Below are 22808 nucleotides of genomic sequence, written 5' to 3' on the forward strand. Positions count from 1 at the left end.
TGAATAAAAATCCATTACGTTAGCAAAGAGCCAGAGAGTCTTATTGTACCACTGCAAGCGGAAAGGAGAAGATAGGAATTTCTGGATAAATAGCATTTCCAGTTATGTTCGACAGATGTATGTTTATCCATGAAGCACAACTGTAGGAAAATAAATCCAGGAAGGAAGACTAAAAACAGCATGCAAAATCCCCCTATCATTCTATCACTAAGATCTTCAGTAAAACAACATTCATAGCCAATACAGCAGGGGTGGGAAATGTGTGGTACTCCAGATGTTTCTCCAACTCCCATCAGCCCCAGCCAGAAGGGCCAATTGTCAGTAAAGATGGGCCAGCAACACCTGGTATGCACATAGGTTCCCCATTCCGGCAAAACATGATCAGAACCATTGGATCTTATTCTGACAATGATATTGTTTATCCCGAAACTTTGTTGTGGAGTCCAATTGCCTCCCATATATTGGACAGAAGTGCTTAGCTTTTCTTCTTTTTTTAAAAGTACTCTAAAGGTGGATAACCCTTTGGATTGCTTCCCTGATATACAACTTAAAAATAGTTCTAAGGATCCATCTCTTCAAAGCTGCCCTTTATCATCTGGAACAAAGCACTGTAATCTTATCCTTGCAACCTGCCACAATCACAGGTTTTCCAGATAAGTGGTCTAGTAATAGGCAACAAAATACCTACTTGATCTGAGCCTAAGATCACCAGTTGCTGCTAGATGAAAGAGTTACTGGTTTTTCTCTTCTGCAACTTGTTTTATTTTAATCTTAGACTAGATTAATACATATCTCATACAACAAACTACAGCAAATAAAAAAGGCTGAATATAATCATTATACTTGTCCCAAAGCATCACTAAAAAAAACCTTCTCATTTATTCAGAAATCTGTTTGACATATTTAGTTGCACTCTCCTATAGAACAGTGTCCGGGGCTCCGGAACAGATCCCGGACGCTCAGTGAGGTACAACTGTATGTTAATTTGACCACAGTGACAATAGACCAAGTTTTTTCAATCCATTCCAAACAGTCAGGGGCTATACTCTTCTTCCAAGTGTTCTTTATAACTTGGAAGGAAGCTTCTGTATCAACGGTACTCTATCCAATTGAATATAATTTGACAGGTGCTCTTCCAACGATGTCACAAGACTATCTCTCCTGATCCCCTCTAGAGGCCCTCATAATTGCAAATTATTCTTTCTTAGTTCATGGGTTATTTCCTCATACTTAGCTGTATTCATTTCTACATCTATCTCCAACACTCTATTCCTTGTTTATGATTGTGCTTTTTCCATATTTGCCATTTTATTAATTTATGTTTCCATTCTATTATCAATTATTACACCTTTTTCTCCCACCCTAAAGTTTTATTAGCCATCACTTCTAATTGTTCTTATATTTTAATATCATGATTTTCCTTTTTTAATCAAATTCAGAGATAAAAACATTCTGAGTTTTATCTGTAAGAGCAATCCAAATTTCTAATTTTCTGTCCTTTAAATTTTGTCCTTCTTATACTCTTTCTTCCAGAAGGGTCACTTCTTTTGTGTACAGCTTATGATTATTGTCTATTGTGACCCCATTTGTCTCTAGTGGCCCCATTTGGACCTTCTCTTTCTTGCCCTTTAACGTTCCAAGGACCTATATTCTTTTAATTTAATTCATTTTCCCTGATACTCCATTCACATTTAGGGGCTTCATACATATCATATATGTGTGTGTGTTATTATTGTAAGCACTTTTCTCTTATAAACCAGGTATATTTTTCTTATTAGGACACTCTCACCCCCAGTACTTATCTCTACCTTATGCTTGAACTTTTGCTACCACTATCTCAATTAATTATCAAATATCTCATAGTCATTAAATTTTCTGCATCATATTATTAAATAGTTCATCCTTCAAATCCACCCACCATCCATTTCAGTTCAATCCAATTATAATTTGTATCCCCATCAACATAATTTATTCCAATCATAGTTCTTACAAGTCATTACATTGCCAAAATTCATTAGGTAAATCAACTTATGTATTTCTTCAATAATCACGATTTAATTCTTCACTTGATTCAGTTTTGAATTAGTTTCACGATAATTGGTTTAGTTGCCAAATTAAGCCTGTGTGTTCTTATCATAAACATATTACTATATATGGCTCAACTCGTTTAGCTACCTAGTGCTCAAACTGTGTTTCAATTTGTCTTTTTTCTTAATTTTCCTTCCAGAGTGCAGCTGCTCCTTCCATCCTCTTAGCTAAGCCGAGTCACTACTTTGCTGCTTGCCAAAGGGGCCTGCCAAAGTTCCTCTAGTGGTGGCAACAGAGGTCTCTGCACCTTGGGGGCTCCTCAACATTTATAGGCGAAATCCTGATATATCTTGCCCACATTTGGGTCAAAATCTCACTCCTCATCCCTCAAATTTGTGGAATCAGGGAAACTTCCACCGTGGCAGAAGAGTACTTGCAGTGGTTAGGCAGGAGTTGCTGGTGTGAAGCTAGTTGTCCTCCCTTTCCCTCCATTCCCAGCTTCTCCTGGCAGCTGTTCAGCTGTTTATATGCCCACCAGGTCTCAGTGTATCTCGCCTATGTCTTGTTCAAAACCTCAGCCCTCCTCCCTCAGGCCTCTTCCACAATTTATTAATTCATGGGCAACTGATTAAGATGAGGGCTTAAGGTGTGGTGACATTGATATTTATCAATTATTTTCAACTGAACATAATGCACACCCACTCTCTCAGGTTCGTAATTATAATGCTAATCTACTAGTAAATATTTGCGTTCTTCATTTTTCACATAAGATGCTTTTGTTGGTCTAAGTAGTAAAAGAAAATGCTTTGTTCTGGTTTACTTTGTTTCATTTCTGCTTCTATTTAAAATTCTGTGCAGAATCTGCTCCTACTCACCTGCCCCATCCATTGCTCATGAATCACTGGGCCCTGTGTTAGTTTGCTGAAACATGAAAACAGGGACCTGGAGGTCTCCATCTGTTGGTGGTAATTCTATCCATGCAAATGTATAAAAATGGACAGCACACAAGAGAAGCCATTAAAGTAGACAGATAGTCCCAGGTTGGAGACTTATGTTCAGAAGAAGACAGAGGAGAAATCTCCCTACTAGGAATAAGTCCTATATACTTTCCTCCAGTATGGAGGAAAAACCAGAGTGAATACTTTGATTCTAAGAATGTTGTAGTCAAAAGACCAGAGAAAGACTAGGGCAGGCAGATCCTAATAGACAGCAATGAAAGGTAGGGTTGCTTAAACAGGAATCTAGCAGCACCTGTACTTTACGGTGCAGATTTGGTAATGCAGGCTGTGTACGCACCATACACTGAAAGCACATTCCTCCTCTCAAATAAACCTAGAAGCTGTAGTTTATGTCTTACCATTCCCAGCATCCTTAGCAAAATATACTTCCCGAGTTTGGGGGGATACTTTCGATGTGATTTAAATGTATGGTTCGTATGCAGCCCAGTCAAGTGTTGTAATGATGATCAAGCGCTGGGCTGCTGCTATACAGATTCTCTAAACATCTGGTGCTAAGATAGCATCATGTCTTTCCGGACACTCAGAGCCAAAACTGACTTGTGAGGTGAGGGATCTGTGATCAGGTTTCCTAAAGGTTAAAAAGCAAAACATAAAAATTAGCCACCAGTGACTAATTTTGATCAAAGAAATGGCACTAGGAAACAGATTTCTTTTCCAGGCAATTTTCCAGATCTAAATACTCCTCTATGTATATGTGTATATATGTATATGTGTGTGTATGTGTGTATATATACACACACACACCTCAAAGCTACTATTCTGGTGTGTATTAAAATTCACTTGGTAAGTATCTCTAAATTCTTCCATTCCCTTGACTTTGCCAGGCCACTCTCATAACCTTCCATCATCATGTGAGTCCTTCCTGTAGTGGCTTTGTAGAAAGTAGCCACATTTGCATAAGACAAGAACTTTAGCTTAGTAAGCCATATCATGCATGAACTGTGTACTAATGCATGGTGTGCTACTGCTCCAGCTCTGCTACTCCCATGATCTGTACTGGTAAACAAGACAGGAAGAGGATATCTTAGCATTGCTTCTGAACACAGTTGCCATTTGTTTTGCCCTAACAAACCAGGATGTGTAAACCAACAACAAGCCATAGTTTAAGGCTGGCTAGTGAGCCTGGCTTGCTAGAGAGAAGCAAAACATGATCACAGGATGAGATGTAAGAGTAAGGGCTCCTCCAGATATTCTATTTACTGAGCCTTCATCTGCATTTGCTTGCACAAAGCTTACATGGAAGATAGATTATATCCTGCCTTTGTTGAACATTTGTTTCTATTTGTTTGTGGAGCCATTATATGACAAAAAGCGTTCATCCTGCTTTGCTTGTCTAGTGTCCCATTAATCATTCACTCATCCCACACTTTTCAATATATTTCCCAGTCCCTTTCCAAACCACAAGAAGTCTGATCCTTTCTTAAAATAGATTTGTTATACTAAGGTGACAGAGTGCTTTTATCCACTTGAATTGTACAAACCTAAATTTACAGTATGCACTTGACTCTTATGCTATCCCCTTCCTGGTTTGCTTACCTGCTCGTGCCAGGGGAGGAGCAGAGCGCAAGTGATTGCTTATTAAAGCAAGAAGTCTATTGACTCTTAACCCCAAGTTAAAAATTAGCACACCAAGAAGAGATTGACAAATTTCCTTAAGGTTTCACAGAACTTGAGAATTACGTTTTAAAAAAGGATAATAACTATAAAGTGCTTTACAGAATGATCTAATTAGGATTATTATTGTTGCCACTTACAGTGGTACCTTGGTTCTCAAACGGCTTGGCTCCCAAACAAATCAGCTCCCAAACACCGCAAACCCGGAAAAAGTGAGTAAGTGTTCCGGTTTGCAAACGTTTTTCGGAAGCCGAACGTACAACATGGCTTCTGCTTGACTGCAGGAAGTTCCTGCAGCCAATCGGAAGCCATGCCTTGGTTTTTGAACAGTTTCAGGAGTCGAATGGACTCCCGGAATGGATTAAGTTCAAGAACCAAGGTACCACTGTACTATAAAAACATTCCTTGTAACCTCATAGGTCAAACAGCTGACTTTCATGAAATTTTGGTGACAGTTTAGCAGCCTTTGGAGGATTTGTTTTAAAGTAAATCAATCATCAGCCAATGAAAATGAGTAGGCCATCAGCAAAACCTATCAGTGAGTTCACTGTCTCCACACCATGCATAGTTTAGTCCTAAAAATGTGAAACCCTTCCATCAGTTCCAGAGCAAGGTGTTGGATCCAGATTAGCAGAATTAAATCTCATAGAAATTAATGAGACTAGTTTTCTTAATTTCCATGGGAACTAAATGCAACTAACTTTACCTTGATCCCAATCATAAAGTTCAGGCTTTCCCCACAAATCTCAATCCTTAACAAATATATCCCAGTATACAATGTTGTTGTAGGTAATTCAGTCCCTGCACCTTCAGAATAACTCTGTTTCATGGTGATGTTCTGAAGAGTAGCTGTCAAGAATTGGGCCATTTATCTACCAAAGGCCAGTTATTGCTGAGGAACATCCAACCAGTGTTAATCGATCAGATATCCCATTACCCAAGACTCACCAGGTAAATATAGCAGATTCAATGAATTTTTCAATCAAGAGATTTTTGGGCAACTAGACTTACGTTATACACTCATGACATAAGCCTGAATTCCAAGGCCCTTGCCTTATTGATGAGCAATCGAGATTACATGTCAGAGACACCTGAATTTAAATCATAGTTCAGAAGATAAAAGTTTTAATCGCTTGTCCTGATGGGATAAAGGTTTTTCCAGAGATAGCAAAAGTAAGTGCACAGCACATCTGGCCTATGACAGAATTATAACTTTGACAGAATGCTGCTGTGCAGAGAAAGTGCCTCATCTCTATAAAATATACTTTTCATTTTTAAAAAGAGCTAAGTAGGACAATCAAGCATATGAAACGTTCTATTAAAATAAGAAGATTTGATAGATAAACCACAGAGAGTCTGCTCAGCCAAAATCCAGCGCGGCTCGGAGATAATACAAGGAGGAAGTTACAATAGGGGAGATGACGACAAATATTAGATAAATTGAAATTTAGGATGATTTGTATCAGTTACCCTAATTCAAAGTATATTAATTCAAAAGGCTTTGTGTACTATGCTATGGATACATGTGCTGTGGGGGGGGGAGTTGATTTTTAAAATAAAAATAAGTCATAATTTATAAGCTTTATAAGTAACTGAAAAAAATGTGCCGTTTCTTTGAAGATTGACTTAAAAATTTACCATGCTATCCGTCCAGAATTCCTGCTGTTGTCTCTTGCCATATCTGCAAGTGCTACCCCGAGGCCTTCTTTTTAAAAGTCTTTATCAAGCCTTTATAGCATCTGAGTAAATAATCTCACCCACCAAGTATTGTGGTCCAGGCTCTGGGCATATCAATAAAATCCATGTCACCCCAGCATATCAGTATTGCTACATGTTAATTATACCTTCCCTGCAAAAACCAATTATCACTTACCATATTTGTATTAGTGCATTACCGGGGTGGGGTGGGGATTACAAACATACGGCCCACAAGAACTTCTGCACCAACAGAACAGAACAAATAGAAAATCCAGCTTCCCAAGACAAAAGACTTCACTTCTCCACAGGAGTTTTGAGTTAAGCTCAGGCAACAGTATGAGCCATTCAATTTCTGAATCCTACAGGAAAAAAATCTATAAATAAGAAGTAGCATCATAATATACAATAAACCCTATTGTTTATTAATGACCTCAGTTTACATAACTAAATCATCAGATCTGAACTATCTGTGGTGCACAGACTGCAATTAACTCACACCCTCATTTATCAGCCAGCGATGTTAGATTTGCAAATGTGCTGTCCAGATGTTAATGCAAGGCACCTACATTAAAAAAAACTGATAAAAAATGAACTTTCTAACATATTGGTTGGGAAAATATTGCTCACTTGGTACAACGTGTTTAAGACAAAGGTAAGCATTCTGAACTGAGCATTTATTTCCTCCCAACAGCCATTTTAGTCACATAAATATCCTGTGAGGCACATCACCCAAGAGCCTCATTTAAGTATATTGTATTTAATTATGGGGTATCAGAGTTTTTAGGGGGTTAACCAGGCTGGGATAGCTGGGATAGCAGGCTTGTTGGTTTTTGAATGTCTGATGTAGATTTTTTTTCAATTTCGTTGTTCTGTATGGGACAATGACAATAACGATTATCGTATTGTATCGTAAATCAACACCACTCAGAAAGTTTCAGAGTGGAGCAGGCGTTTTGAACCTGTAATCCTGAAAACACAGGGATTTTAAACCCGTGGTTCCTGAATTGTGATGGAGTTGCTAGACCAGAATGCTTCTGAGCCCAAGCCTGAGGCAGACAAGATGGCTCCCCCCCCCCCTCCATTCCCCATACAGAAGGTGACTGGACTGGCAATTGGATTCTGTGGACAGAATAGTGTTCTCCAGCAGCTGGAGGGAAGCAGGTAAGCTTAAGGGCCATATTGCACACATTTATTCAAAGGAAGAGAATGGCTTGGGGGCCCTCTGCCTCCAGTCTCTGCTTCTTGAGGTGGTTGTCTCACTCTGCCTAACAGCTTGGACCAGGCCTGCTCCGAACACTCAGACCCCAAGATACAGTAAACAGAGTGTTGTATCCAGTGGTTGCCCTTCCCCTGGAGAAAGATAGACATTGGATAATATCCAGTCTGAAAGGAATGTGCAAAAAGGTGATATGCAGTAGTCTGATTCCTATTGTTCTAGGACCAATCAGACTGCTGCATTCTGAATCCTATTGTTCTAGGACCAATCAGACTGCTGCATTCTGAATCCTATTGTTCTAGGACCAATCAGTCTGCTGCATTCTGAGTCCTATTGTTCTAGGACCAATAAGACAGCTGCATTTTGGATCCTATTCAACTCAGTACATAACAGTTGTGTGACTTGTTTGGCCACACCGGGTGCTGGCACCACAGGGGCACCACAACAATGGTATTGAATGGAGCACAAGAGGCAGGGGTGCCAATTGTAAAGTCACACAGGGTACCATGGAAATTTGAGAGCCCAAAATCCGCCACTACCTGGAGGTTCCAAGAATGTGTCTAAACCCCGAAACTTCAGGCCAGTTCCTGAGATCTGGAAAACTTAATGTTAAACTAACCTTCCTTTTAATTTACACCAAAGGCATTTGGAATACATAACATTCATTTGCCCAGACACCCTTGAAAACAGCTGCCATTTGCATCCTCACCACCTTCTAGCCCAGATCCACACGCCCTTAATATGCTCTCAGCATAACTAGGCACATTTTGAGAGAGAGGAAATTCTGTAGCTCCATAGGATCAAGACCACATGGGACCATTTGGACCTATCAGGGAGGGGAACCTGTGGCCCTACAGATGTTATTGTATTGCTACTCCAATTGCCCACAACCACTGGCAATGCTGACTGGGACTGAGTTGGAGTTCAACAACATCTGAAAGGCCACAGGTTCCCTCACCTTTGCTTTTATATAGATGGATATGCATCTTATTAAGAATGTTATCAATAAGAACAAAACATTTCCAAATAAATGGACTTGCAACATTTCACAGTCTGGCAACCCTTCTCCAAGCATCAGAATACAGTAGGGTGCATTATATCATACAGTCCAATATCCTCATCTCTCCACAGGAAAGAATGTGGAGGTTATTAGACAATTACTTAGGCAGACATAATTGGCTTATTCCAGCTGAAGATCTGGCTCCTGACTCTACACAGCTTTGAGATATTAAAAAATAATTTAAAAACAAAAAAAGATTAGCATGAGACAAGTTCCAGGCAGGCCTGCAAATATGCATATCAGATTTTTCCAAGGCAGTGCTCTATTTTCTGCAGATTCTCTGATTCTTATAACATCGTTTCACCCCCTACTGAGCACCTTCATTCGTCATAAGATTTATTCCCTTTTACTTCTCTGCTATTCCCCACCCCCACCCGCATTGCTGTGGGTGGGAAGAACTGTGCGTACTGTTTTCTATTTTACCCACCCTCAATTTCTCCTTGCAAGAAGCTTCTTGCTGTATTAGCATATTAATGTTGCCATATTTGCAGGAAAATGTTTACAGCATGAGCTTTCAGTTTGAAAACAATAGGCCCCGTTTAAACTCTTGTGAAATCAATAGGAAGTTTGTGTACCACATTTGTTGCTAAGTTAATGGTGTGGCCTTGTCATTGTGTCCTTCAGTTGTCTTCCCATCATTTCTTGACTGAGGGCCAACCTAAATGTTACAAGGCAGATGCGTGCCAGTCATCCCACATGCATCTTTTTAAAAAAACGAAAACCAAAAGCTGCCGCTGGCTGCTTCTATTGGCAATGGAGGAACTGCTTAGCCCTTCCTCTCCCCACAGACAAAATCCCACATCCACCCCACAGATGAAAAAGCATACAGGCACCTATCGCATTGCACCTTTAATAAATCCGTAGGTGCAGATAGGAACATGCAGGTGCTTTCATGTTTTAATCAATATATACTTTTGATTTCTTTATGCAGCCCATCAAGATAAAATTCATATATACTCCTATATATGACTCCTATTGGGATTTGAGAAAACTGCTTAAAAATGTAAGGAAGACCCTGTAAGATCAGGTCAAAGGCAGGGAAGTTTCTATTAGTTTCTTGACATGGTCTCTCAATATCAGATTCATACATGCTTCATAGCAAGGGGGGAAACCCCACGACCACCACCAAATTAAGAACTTACAGAAAGGGTTTCAGACTCAATTAAGAAGGCATAGGATAAAAGGCACGGCTGCCTAACAAATATTAAGAGCAAGAAAAACACTTAATGCGCAGTGCTGAGGATCAATATCACCTTTTTGTACATTCCTTCCTATCCTTAATTAAAGAGCATGTCAGCCAAAGTTTAAAAGCATATTAACTTTTCACATCTGTAGCTATTTGTTGTTTTCTGGGAAAGAAGCTTGTTATTTTCAAGGGAGCTAGCATGCCTCTAACGAGGCAGGAAGAAAACAAGATTCCTCTGGAAAGCCTCAACATTTGTATACCATGGAAGACTGGCCAACCATAACTGTTGAAAAGGTTCACGGATAGGTTCCCGCTTGCACCACGGCTGTACCCAGAAAAGGGTGGAAGATCAAATACCCGCAGAGCAGAATCGGGTTTCTGTGTGCAAAAAGGTGAACAAAGAACAGTAGCTTGTGAACCAGATAAGTTGTGCAGAAGAGGAAATCCGAGCACGTCTAGCTTGTCATGCCAGCTATGCCTGATGGCATTCCTTCTTTGACACAGCTACTAAAGGTGCATATATTTGACCTGCTTTTTCACCTGGCTACCCTAATTCAGCCCATGGTTCACAGCACAAACTTCACAGAGCTCTAATCCAGCCACCATAACAGATAACCCTCAAACAGGTTCCAAATTCCATCACAGCCATAAAGGCTGATCACTATGGTACAAGGCGGACCCAGCCATAAGCGCATCCATAATAAGGGACAATGCCTGATGATGATGATTAAAAAATAGAGTTAGGGAGACCAGGTTAAGGGAGGCTTACCAAGCACACTCCCACCTCTGCCTTCAGAACACAGCCCTTATTTTCCAGTGTTTTGTCTACAATATTTGGAGCAGTGCAGCAAAACAGAAACAAATGGATTCTCCCCTCCCCACCTCCAATAACCTACTAAGAGTTCCTTTATTTCTGTAACCACAAGAAAAACGTGACACTCTATAGTGGTTTTTAAAAGCCTAGCATAATTCAGAGTTCTGCTGTCTCTCCAGCTTCTGCAAAACAGAAAGCCACAGTAGGTGGGTCATTTCAAGCTGGGGGGTCTGGAGCATATGGGGACTTATTTCATGAGCGCCATCCAAAAGAATTGTGAAGTGGCAGACAGGAAGAGAAGTGAGTAGGAAAGCTGGCTCCTGACTGATATTCATCTGCCAAAGGAAGCAGCGCACATCTTGGTCTCCATTTGGGGGGGAAAGAAAGAAAGACTTCTTTTTGCACATTAATTTTTGGAGACTGAAAACAGCAACTGTGATCATCACCATCAATTCATGTAGTGCCATCAACAGGCATGGGTGCTTTACAGAGCACAAGAGGACATGTTTCTGCCCAAAAGACTATAATGTGAGACAGAGGAGACAAAAAGAGAAATGGGGATTTTGGGGGGGGTGAGAGTAAATAGGGAAGCCACATTTGCTGTCTATGCATTTGCACAGGTGTAAGTACATATTGGAGGCACTATGTCATTTTGGACTCACAGCTGTCCATGGAGGCGCAGGTTAATTATGTGTCCAGGGCGGCTGTCTACCAGCTCCACCTGGTATGCAGGCTGAAACCCTGGTGACTGGAAGTGGCTGCCGGGACCACATACACCGGTCCTGAGAGATCTGCATTGGCTCCCAGTACGTTTCCGAGCACAATTCAAAGTGTTGGTGCTGACCTTTAAAGCCCTAAACGGCCTCAGTCCTGTATACCTGAAGGAGCATCTCCACCCCCATCATTCAGCCTGCACACTGAGATCCAGCGCCGAGGGCCTTCTGGTGGTTCCCTCACTGTGAGATGTGAGGTTACAGGGAACCAGACAGAGGGCCTTCTTGGTAGTGGCACCCGCCCTGTGGAACGCCCTCCCTTCAGATATGAAGGAAATAAGCAGCTATCTTCTCTTTAAAAGACATCTGAAGGCAGCCCTGTTTAGGGAAGTTTTTAATATGTAATGCTGTAATTTTTTTAACACTTGATTGGAAGTCGCCCAGAGTGGCTGGGGAAACTCAGCCAGATGGGCGGGGTATAAATAATAAATTATTATTATTTTAGGGTGGCTCTCCTCTGGTCCTCCAGATGTTACTGAACTCATCGGAAGGAGTACAGGACTCAATCTTACATCTGGAGGCACTAAGGATTCAATTTGGTACTTATTGCCCCTGAAGCAGATACCCTATGGCCCTTCCCCCAGCCAGCATGGTCAATAGCCAGAGATGGTAGGAGTTACAGTCCAGCAACATCTGCAGGGTCCCAGTGAGTCACCTCTGGACAATAAAAGGCTCCATGGAAAATGTGGGTTTTAAAGAGGGATTGGAAGCACGTAACACAAATGGCATTAGGCAAGTGTGTAAGTGTGTTTGTGTGTGTGTGTGTGTGTGTGTGTGTGTGTGTGTGTGTGTTCTAGAGGAGCCACAAAAGGTCAGAGTCCTTTGGACAGCTGAGGTGGGAAGAGCTGAAGGAGTGGAGGTCAGCAGAGAGATGTACTGGGATATGAGAACAGATAAATATGACATGGTTTCAGAGGCCTTTAAAAGGAAGGACAAGGAGCGCTGGATGCATTAGGAGATGAGAAGTGAGAACAGAGATTTAAAGAGAGGTGTCATATGGTCAGAGTTATCAGAGAGGTGTATGGTTTTGACAGCAGAAAGCTAGAGAAAGATGGGGGGCATCACGTAGTAGTCAGGGCAAGAGATGAAGAGGGCATGAACCAGAGTTTTTGCAGAAGAGGCAGAGAGGAAAGGCTGTGTATTTGTTGTGCTGCAAAGTTAAGGAGAAGCAACATGGGCTTGCCAACAGAAGTAGATAATGGAATCAAGGGCAGTTATCATGTTTTGAGGGACAAAAGGCCAACTTCTTAAGTCAGAGAGCAGTGGGAGGTAGAGAGAAGTACCGTATTTTTCGTCCCATAGGACGCACCTAGTTTTTTTGGGGGGAAATAAAGGGGGGGATTTCCTTTATTTCCCCCCCTAAACCAGGTCGGGGAAACCGAACCAGGTCGAGGAACAGCGGGATGGCGGTGCTGCGCCTCCTTGCTGTCCCCCGAGCTTGTGGGGCTGGCCAATGTCTGTCCGGCGCGCGGGGTGCTCTGCTTCAGGGCGCCCCGCGCATCAGGCAGCAGGCTGCTATCCGCAGCGTGGGGAGCCCTGCGCGGAACTCCCGCAGGGCTCCAACACGCTGCGGATGTCTGCCCGGCGCGAGGGGCGCTCTGCTTCAGGGCGCCCCTCGCGCCGGCGGCAGGCTGCTATCGGCAGCGTAGGGAGCCCTGCGGGACCTCCCACAGGGCTGCCTAGGCTGCGGATGTGTTCCCGAAGCGGCGGGTGCTCTGTTTTCAGCGCGTCCAGCACTCTGGGAAACAGGCTGCTACCCGCAGCCTAGACAGCCCTGCGGGACCTCCCGCAGGGCTGCCTAGGCTGCGGGTGTCTTCCTGAAGCCTGGAGAGCCTACAACAATGCTGCCAGAAACAAGACAAAAAAAGTGGGGGAAAGGAAAAATAACTCAAGACATACTATAAAAGCAGCATTCTAGCCCTGCATACTTTTTATTACAGCATTTAAGAATCCCTCTGAGACACTTTGACAAAAACACTAAAAGTGCAATCCTATGCGTGTCTGCTCAGAAGTAAGCCCACTCAGTTCAATCGAAGTTATGCTATGTACATATTAGTAGCTTAAAATGCAATGAGAAATAGGTCAGGTAGCCTCAGTGTCCAGAAGTGCCTTTTATCAACTGTGACTGGTTTGGCAACTATGCCCGTTCCTGGACAGGGAAAGCCTGGTCTGTGTTGGTTACTTTAAGACTGGATTACTGCAATGAACTCTATGTAGGGCTTCCTTTGCACTTGATCCGGAAGCTGGAGTTAGTGCCGAATGCTGCAGCGCAATTGCTGACAGGTGTGAGGCCTTGTCAGCATATAACACCTGTGCTTAGAGGTCTGCCCTGGTTGTCGATTTGCCACTGGGCCAGGTTCAAGGTGTTACTACAGTGGTGCCTCGCAAGACGAAAATAATCCGTTCCGTGAGTCTCTTCGTCTAGCAGTTTTTTCGTCTTGCGAAGCAACCCTATTAGCGGTTTAGCGTCTTAGCGGCTATTAAAGGCTTAGCGGCTTAGCGGCTAAAAAGCTATTAGTGGCTTAGCGGCTTAGAAAAAGGGGGGGAGCGAAAAAAATCGCAAGACTCGCAAGATGTTTTCGTCTTGTGAAGCAAGCCCATAGGGAAATTCGTCTTGCGAAGCGCATCAAAAAATAGAAAACCCTTTCGTCTAGTGGGTTTTTCATCTTGCGAGGCATTCGTCTTGCGGGGCACCACTGTATTTGTATATAAAGCCCTCAACAACTGGGGACCAGTTCATGAGATCACTTTACCCCACCATGTGCTCACTTGACCACTTTGATCGGCAGAATTGGCGCTACATCAGCTGCCGCATAATACCCATTCTGGAAAGAAATTGGTCATTTAGTGCAGCACTACCTACACTTTGTAACTCCCTGCCTTTTGAGCTCAAGCCGGCACTTTCACTTTACTCTTTTCAGCGCTCGTTAAAAGCATTATTGTTTAGATGAGCCTACCCAGATGCTGGGATAATCTTAATCTGTTTTAGTATTTTATATTTTGTATGTTTTAAGGTAGGGTTGTAAAATTCCTCTGGATTTTATTGTGCTATATTTTTGTAAACAGTTTTGAAGTGTGTTTTTTTGTTTTTCACAACCAAGCAGTGTATACATTTTATGAAAGAAAAAAAGAAAACAAAAATGCCAAGACTTTGGGTTGAAAGAAGCAGAGGTCCCAGCAAAGGAAGAATGGATACAAAAACTTATGGCATATGCAGAAACGGCGAAACTTACCAGAAGAATAAGAAATCAAGATAACAAACATTTTATAAAAGAATGGAAATGGCTTAATGAATATATATACAGATAAATTGCAAACAGATAAAAACATTCGCAGGATTATTGTAATAACCTGCAGTTTCATAAGAGTATATATTTAAAGTACATAATGAAATGACCATATTAATGAATTGGGATATGCAGAAGATATTTTTTAAAATTTTTTTGAAGGAACCACAAAAAGAGGGGGAAGGAAGTCAAACTCTGAAATGTTAAATTGATTGTAAAATTAATGAACTGTATAAACTTGAAATGTGTAAATAAAAACTTTTTTTTAAAAAAATAAGACTTTGGGTGGTGACACCTGTTGTTCAACATAGGCAAGCACAAAACAAACAACATGCAAATAGAAGACCAATATAACACAATGAAAGAGGTTGCATTAGGGAACAAAAAAGACTATAACATTAATTGGTTTGTGGGGCTCTCAGTGGCATCTTGTCCAGCAAGATCAACAAAAGGAAAAAGGATGTACAAAGCCACAATTTTTGTATTTACTGGAGAGATGGAGGCAGAACGAGAGGTCAAGGATATGCATTAGCACTCCCCTCAAGATGTCCACCTCATGTTTCCAGCACTGTGCTTAATGTATCTTATTCTCTCCAAGGAGCACAAAGCACTATTTCAGCCTTTTAAAGGAAAAAACCAAAATTACACGGGAGAGACACAATTGCAACTCACAATGTCTTTTTTTTAAAAAAAAAACCAACAAAACTTTGAAGCAGTAATAGGGTTCTCTCCTTAACCCAGGAATCGGCAAACTAAGGTCCGCAGGCTGGATCAGGCCCAATAGCCTTCAGGATCCACCCCACGGACTGTCCGTGGATCGGCGTGGGAATTCTGTTCGTTCAGGCTGTGCCATTTCCCTCCCTGCGCCATTCCATTCCCCCCCCTTCCTGGTTTCTCCCCGCCCTGCCTAGAGGAGGAAGGGGGCTGGGCTGAGCTGGCTGAGCGCCATTTTAAGCAGCCCCTCTCCGGAGCCAGCGCTTTCGCGCCACTCATCTTCCTTCCGCCATCGCTACTGCCACCCTGGTGCTCCTGTGGGCCAGAGAGCGGAGTGAACGAGCTCGCTCTGCCTATCTACGAGAAGCAGCAGCAGCGGTGAGGGTGGTGATGGCGAGGACTACTTGCCCCCAAGCCTCTTCTTCCAGCTCCCCACACCCCCTGGTGCCCCTTCTCTGGTCCGCCACAAGGTCTGAGGGACAGTGGACCTGCCCACAGCAAAAAAAAATTACCAACCCCTGGCTTAACCCTTTGCCCCCTGTACCATTCACCTTCAGTCCTCACTGTTGTCAGGAGGTCCACGCAGAGCTACAGGTACCTGTATTTCCCCACCATCCATGGGTCAAATAGCAGCCAGGGAGGGTCCAATTTTGTTCAGGAATACTGCAAGGAAGGAAAGCTTAAAACAATCCCCTGCCCCCAACACTACCACCACTCCCTGAATACAAATACTTCAATCCAACTTGAAGCCTCCTGTCATGACTGCTTTAAATTGAAAAACTTGAAACGTGGAGAAATCTAGTCATTGATCACTTGCATCATTTGGCATGAGGGTTAGACTCAGAGATAATGATTCACACAAGTCCAGCAAGCAAACTTGATATTGGATATCAGAACATCAACTTCCTGCAAGCTAAAGTAGAAGTCTCATTACTGCACCACAGTGTGTTGGTTGACATTATCCAAGGCACAGGTGTACAGGCGCTGATCAGAATAAGAGTCTCAGCACACATAACATTAACAGCAACAGACTGCAAATTTGCCCCTTTGTTCTGGTTGCCTCCCCCTCAACATGCTTGAGAAGACAGAAATGTTTCCACAATTCTATCAGAATAAATCTCTAATTGTCACTAAATTTCAAGGCTCTTAGGTAAGAAGTTGCCACAGAAGACAAATGGTCTGCTCAAGTCAATATATCCAGCCCAAGACAATAGCAAGCAACAGATGCTTCAGAGTAGAAGAGGCAAAGCGAGTATTTTAATCATGTGTCGAACACCGTAATGACTTCCTGAACTAGAGCAATTTGGGTGGGGTGGAGAATACATCTTATGAGCATTCGGACAATAACATTTTGAGAAAAGGCAGCCTTCCATGACCCCACTAGTGAGCCCAGCATAAAAAGTTGCTTGCAGGAGTGTCACAGGTACCTATTGGACAGTACCTGTGACATCTCAGTGAAGAGCATTCCCCTTCCCCTCCAGTCACTATCAGACCATTTAAAAGATTTTGAGCACTGCACAGAAGTACTCGAGCATGAAGGGCTTGTGCAATCCTACAAAACGAAAAGGATATGACAGTAGGGCTGCTGCAATCCTATACTCACTCACCTGGGAGAAAGCTTAATTGAAAACAATGGAACTTGGGTGGCATAGATAGCTTTACCGTGCAGTCCTATTCTCTCACTCTGGAAACCATGTCCCACCATTCTGTGAGGGACTGTGCATGCATGTGTGAGAGTGAGTGTGCCATGCACACATATTTAGAAGCTATCTCCATCCCCCTCGCTTCTGCATTGGGCTGCATCTAGTCCAGTTCATGCTTTCTGCACCATATTTATGCGAGAGTGACCCCAAAACTACCACCTATCTCATGTCCAGGAACAGAGCAATCCTACACTAAGTTGACTACCCGTTTGCATTGGTGGAATAAAGTACCATACAACATATTGTCCAGTCTCTGCTGAAGAAAGCAGCACCTGCTAAATGAAGGGGGCCAGGGGAGGGAAGCCCAGGGATCACTGTTAATTGAAGTATTAAAAAGTTCTTTCATATAAGAAACTTTGGGATGGAATGGGGGAGGCCATTCCTGTCTTCAGATTCCACTCCCATAAAATAAATTTAAGAAGAGAGGGAATAATACACTAACGAATAGTACATGACGCAGTATCAATTTCAGCAAAAGCTGTGTTTGATATATGTACAGACAATTACTGTAGTGAAAGGCAGAGCTGCTACTTTTAATTACAAGAAAAGTTTCCTTTTGACTTCCCTGCAAAATGTGCTTTATTGTGGGCCACCTGTGACTGAACTAAAACTGATGCTATAATTTTTTTTCCACTTTGCATGAGTCTTGCAACAAAGTGGTCTGGGTTAAATTCTTTCTTGGCGTAGCTCCAAGAACTTGGTAGGCTTGCACCTAGAGATCTTTTGCATCTGCAGTTTCTAAACTGCCTGTTAGGAGAGATATTCTCTCTCTCTCTCTCTCTCTCTCTCTCTCTCTCTCTCTTCTTGGACCAAATGATCCCAGCAATCTAATTTGTGGCTGCAATAGATTCATTTTTCTATGCCTGGCGAAGAGATTTGCTAACAACCTGGCTCTGGGCACAGAGACTGACCAGTGCAGTGCTTGGCTACAATAGGAGCTATATTAAGTTCCTAGGAAGTACAGAACAGGGAGCAGACAGACAGGGTACATATTCAGTTAGACTGCTATTGTGCCTCTGGCTTGAGTCACCCTCCCTCCCATTAACCTGATTTACAGGAAGACTATTTTTCATTTCTGTGAGTTCTGGACAATACTCAAATTATTGGAGGGAAGTGCGGGGGGGGGCGGCTTTAATGAAACCAGCATGCCCTACAACACAGCATGCCCTACAACATCCTCCGCCCAACACACACATTTTAGCCAAATTGTGCTCCCGGTAGCCTTATACAACACAGCAGCTAAGGGGGTTGGGGGTTTCCTGCCTAAGCCTTGCCTACATTCCCATAGGGCCAAATACAGGAAAGCCCTGTGTTGTTGTACATTTAGAACTCAATACAACAGCAAGCCAGCATTTCCAGGGTGCTGCTCTGAACAGGCAGCGTTCATGGAATTGTAGAGCTGGAAGGGACCCGAGGGTCATCTAGTCCAACCCCCTGCGATGTAGGAATCTCAGCTGAAGCATCAATGAAGGCTTTGATGGCCTGCACATTTGGGGCAGCGGCCCATGGCACAGAGCCACAGAAGGGGCCACTGGATGGACCAGCTGGTCTGAAAGCTAGCAGCCCCCAAAAGGTTTGGCAGGGTCTGCTCTGTGCCACACAAACCATCCCATCTCACTCAGACTTAAAAGGAAAATGGTGCAATGGAACGGCCACTCCTCTGCCCCGACTCCAAAGTAGACAAAAGTGAGTGGTGGCTGCATGGAGCATTCATCTCTGGCTGCAATCATTCACCCACCAACTCACTTTGGAAGCTCTGCCACCCCGGTCAGGAAATGCAGGTGAGCCAGAAGAAGTGGCACTGGGCCCAGCCTTGGCCCACTTACCCTCTCTCTTCCAGGATCCATGTTGGGGAGGTGTAGGCCTTGCAGGAGCAGCTACTGTCTCCACTCACTTCTCTGGGTAGGGCTGGACTGATACATTGCTGGGGAGTTGAGTTAAATGGCTCTTTGGGCTCCTTCCAATTCTATGAAAAGCCTCACGCCCACTGGGTCACCCTCTCTCTAAGGTGGCACAGGCAGGCCTAACCCCCGCCCACCTGCCACAGCACCAGACAAGAGAGTGTAGGTGAGCAAGCGAGAAGTTGGGTCCTCATGCAAGAAACATCTGCCTGGTTCTCCTGTCCACTCACCAGTGCACAACCTTCCCTAGCAGGCTGCCACTAACAAGGAAGCAGGTAAGAGATTTCCAGAGAGGGAGGCAGATGGCAGTTAGTTCTTGAACCCTCATCCAACTGTGCAGGAGCAGAATGGTGGAGAAGACAGGGCAAATGATGGTTGCAAAGAGCAGCAATGCACTACTTCTTTTCACCAGCCTGCTGTCTCCCTTGGAGGCTTAACTTAGAACTCTCTCTCCCTTGGGCAACAGGGTGGGAAGGATGGAGCCTAGCAGGGTCATCGAGAGTAAGTGAGTGAGTCACTGCCTCCACTTGGTAGCACAGCGGTGAGGACTCAACTTGCGGTATCCAAACCCCACCACTGCACATAAACAAGCAAAAAATGAGGCACATTGCACAAATTCCCTGCTTTTACTCTCTTGTACAGATGCGAGTGGTGTTGTGGTCTAAACCAGTGTTTCCCAACCTTGGGTCTCCAGCTGTTTTTGGACTACAACTCCCATCATCCCTAGCTAGCAAGACCAGTGGTCAGGGATGATGGGAACTGTAGTCCAAAAACAGCTGGAGACCCAAGGTTGGGAAATACTGGTCTAAACCACTGAGCCTAAGGCCTGCCGATCGGAAGGTCGGCGGTTTAAATCCCTGTGACGGGGTGAGCTCCCATTGCTCGGTCCCTGCTCCTGCCAACCTAGCAGTCTGAAAACACGTCAAGTGCAAGTAGATAAATAGATACCACTCCAGCCGGAAGGTAAATGGCGTTTCCGAGTGATGCTCTGGTTTCGCCAGAAGTGGCTTAGTCATGCTGGCTACATGACCCGGAAAAACTGTGGACAAACGTCGGCTCCCTCAACCAGTAAAGCGAGATGAGCACCGCAACCCCAGAGTCGTTCGCGACTGGACTTAACTGTCAGGGGTCCTTTACCTTTACCCCCGGGTTGTGTGCATACCCTACATTTGAAGCACATCCATCCACCCATCCAAAAATCATGAGAACTGTAGCTGACCCCCCCTACTGTGCTATAATTCCCAACACCCATACAAACTACAGTTCCCAAGGTTCTTGGAGACACACACCTGCACTCTCACTCTCTCAGTTTCTATCTCTCTGCCGTGCCACAGCTCTCAATCCTGCCCCTCCCACCAGCAATCAGCCAGCCACCTCTGTCCACCTGCTTGCCCTCATGTTCTTATCAGTACGAGGTTTGCGTTGGAGCGGTGTGCGCCCAACAGACCGGTCACCAAGAGCCCCCAGTCCCCACCACCCACAACCTCCAGGGTCAAAGTGGGGGGAATCAGAAGAATTTCCAGGGAATTACTACGACCTCCTCTCTAAGCAATGGGTCCGGGCAACAGCTCTGCCTGAGCAAACCAAGTTGCAGTAGACGCTTGGAGCAGCCCCGGGGGCCATTCTGCCCACGGCCCATTGACCGCTCCTTCAGCTGCCGCCGCGTTCATTTCAACTCCTTCGGCTTCCCTCACTCGCTCTAGCACCTCTTTCCGAGCCGCCCTGCTCTGTCAAAAGGCGGCTCTTGTAACCATTCCCAGGTGCCCTAAGCAGGGCAAGGAACCGGGGTGAAGCGCGTGACGAACCCCCACCCCCACGGGGAAGCCTCGGGAGACCGCTGGTCTAAAGGGGGAGAGAACGGGGTGCATGTGTGGCTACTGACCGGCTGTGGGAACATCGGGCACCAGCTTGAGGGGGCCGATCTGGCGGATCTGAAACGCCGTCCTCACTTCGTGGCAGCTGGGATTCTTGACTCCGGAGACCCCGCCGCACAGCCCGGCCGCCGCCGTCGCCAGCAGCAGGAGCCCGAAGCGTCGCCGGCACAAGAAGACCCCAGGGCTCCTGTCACCGGCCATTTCCACATTCCCCACCAGGGACGGAGATAAGCCAGGGACGCCCAGCACGTCCCCAGAAAAAGTCAATCGGAACCAACACTGGATGGACGCGCGCGGGGTGGGGAGAAAAGGAATCGGGTGGAAATGGGTGGCACCGCCGCCGCCGAGCAAGCTATGAGCAAAGTTGCACTGGGCAAAGTTGCGAGTTGAGGGAGGCGGGTGGGCGGTGGAGTGAGATTTAAAAGGAAGGAGCCCCGCTGGAGACGGTGCGCTGCACGCTGCCTGCCGAACGCGGAGAGCGGCAACGTTCCAGCCTCCGAACGTCGAGAGCCTGCGAACGTGGGGGTTTCCCTTTCCTTTCCCCACTCGGCGTTCGAACCGTGGAACGCTCGCAAAGGCGGTCCAGCCCGGGGAAAACGCTAGCGTTCGAAACGTGCCCTCCTCCTCCTCTTCGTCCTCCAAGCGGCTCTACCGCCAATGAACGCGTCTGGCGGGAGGTGGTTGTGGTCCTGGCTGCCCAGCCCTCCTCGCACAGTAGGGTATGTCTGTGAAAAGGGGGAGAGGCAGATCTCGCTCATTGGCTTGTTGCTATAATTAGGCTCCTTTAAATAAATAAATAATCCCCACTTTAAGGAGAGAGAAAAAAACCTTGAGGAAATCTCCTTTAAAGTCGCACACTGACGCAGCAAGATCCCGTGCGTGCAAAGTCGCCGAGGAACGACACTCCGCTGGGGGTGGGGTGCGGGGGGGGGGAAGAGAGAGAGGTTTATATAGTTGGGTGCCAAGGAATTTTTCCAAGGACTGCGGGACAGCCTTTGCTTGGCACTAGCTGTGAGCCGTAGCCCGTGAACGGAAGCCCCAGCATCAGATTATATACTGCGGGGATCCGATTTTTGAAAAGTGCGACCCAGTTAGCTGCACATGCGTGACTTTTCAAAGAAAAAACCTAAATCGCGCCGTGGGAGGTTGCGTCAAGTTTATGCACGTGTGCCGTCTTCGGCTTTGAAACGGCTTGGGTGTCACACCGGCTTCTGTGGGTTGTAACAGCAGCTTGCTTTGCAAAATATATCCTTTCTCTCCATGCCTGGAAAAGCTCCAGTGATGTCAATATATATATGGAAAGCTGTTGTCAAAGAAAGCAAGAAACCCTAAAGAATGAAAACAAACCTGGCCGTCCTAGATTATTAAGTCTACAAGACACGTTCTTCAGGGAGACATCGCTGAAGAAAGCAAATGCTTCCATGCAACTGCACTTCCGAACAGAATAATTGACAGTGAGCTAGATCAGACCAACGCCCTGTTTAATCCAGAATCGCGTTTCCCTTGGTGACAAGCAGATGCCTATGGGAAGCCCACAACAGGACAGGAGAGCAAAAGTTTCTCCCCTCCCCATTGTTCTCCAGTTCCTGGTAATCAGTGGCATGCTAACTCTGATCATAAGTAGTAGCTGCATCTTCCATGTTGCAAGATTCATGCGCTGAGCAGGGAGCTGGACAAGGTCCCTTCTAACTCTGAAAAATCCTACAATTCCATGCAGTGGCGTAGCGTGGGTTGTCAGCACCCGGGGCAAGGCAAGTAATGTGCGCCCTCTAACCCATGGATTTGCGCCCCCTAACCCGTGGATTTGCGCCCCCTAACCCTAACCCCAGGTGTTGCGCCCGGTGCGGCCGGCCCCCCCTGCACCCCCCACGCTACGCCACTGATTCCATGCTTACTCAGAAATATGACTCACTGTATTCTC

The 22808-nt window shown here is 44.9% G+C and overlaps 1 protein-coding gene across 2 annotated transcripts in view; it reads right to left on the reverse strand.

Annotated features, from left to right (window-relative positions):
• Nucleotides 1–22546, reverse strand: part of LOC310846064 (glypican-5-like) — a 395774-nt gene extending 373228 nt beyond the window's left edge. For both annotated transcript variants that reach the window (XM_083742108.1, XM_083742107.1), the window contains exon 1: nucleotides 20896–22546. In XM_083742108.1, coding sequence (XP_083598234.1) covers nucleotides 20896–21088 — 193 coding nt within the window. In that variant the 5' untranslated portion in view covers nucleotides 21089–22546. The remainder of the gene's footprint in view (nucleotides 1–20895) is intronic.
• Between the last annotated feature and the right edge of the window lie 262 nt (nucleotides 22547–22808).

Source organism: Podarcis gaigeae, assembly GCF_964106915.1.
Source record: "Podarcis gaigeae genome assembly, chromosome: 5".
Classification (NCBI taxonomy): domain Eukaryota; kingdom Metazoa; phylum Chordata; class Lepidosauria; order Squamata; family Lacertidae; genus Podarcis; species Podarcis gaigeae.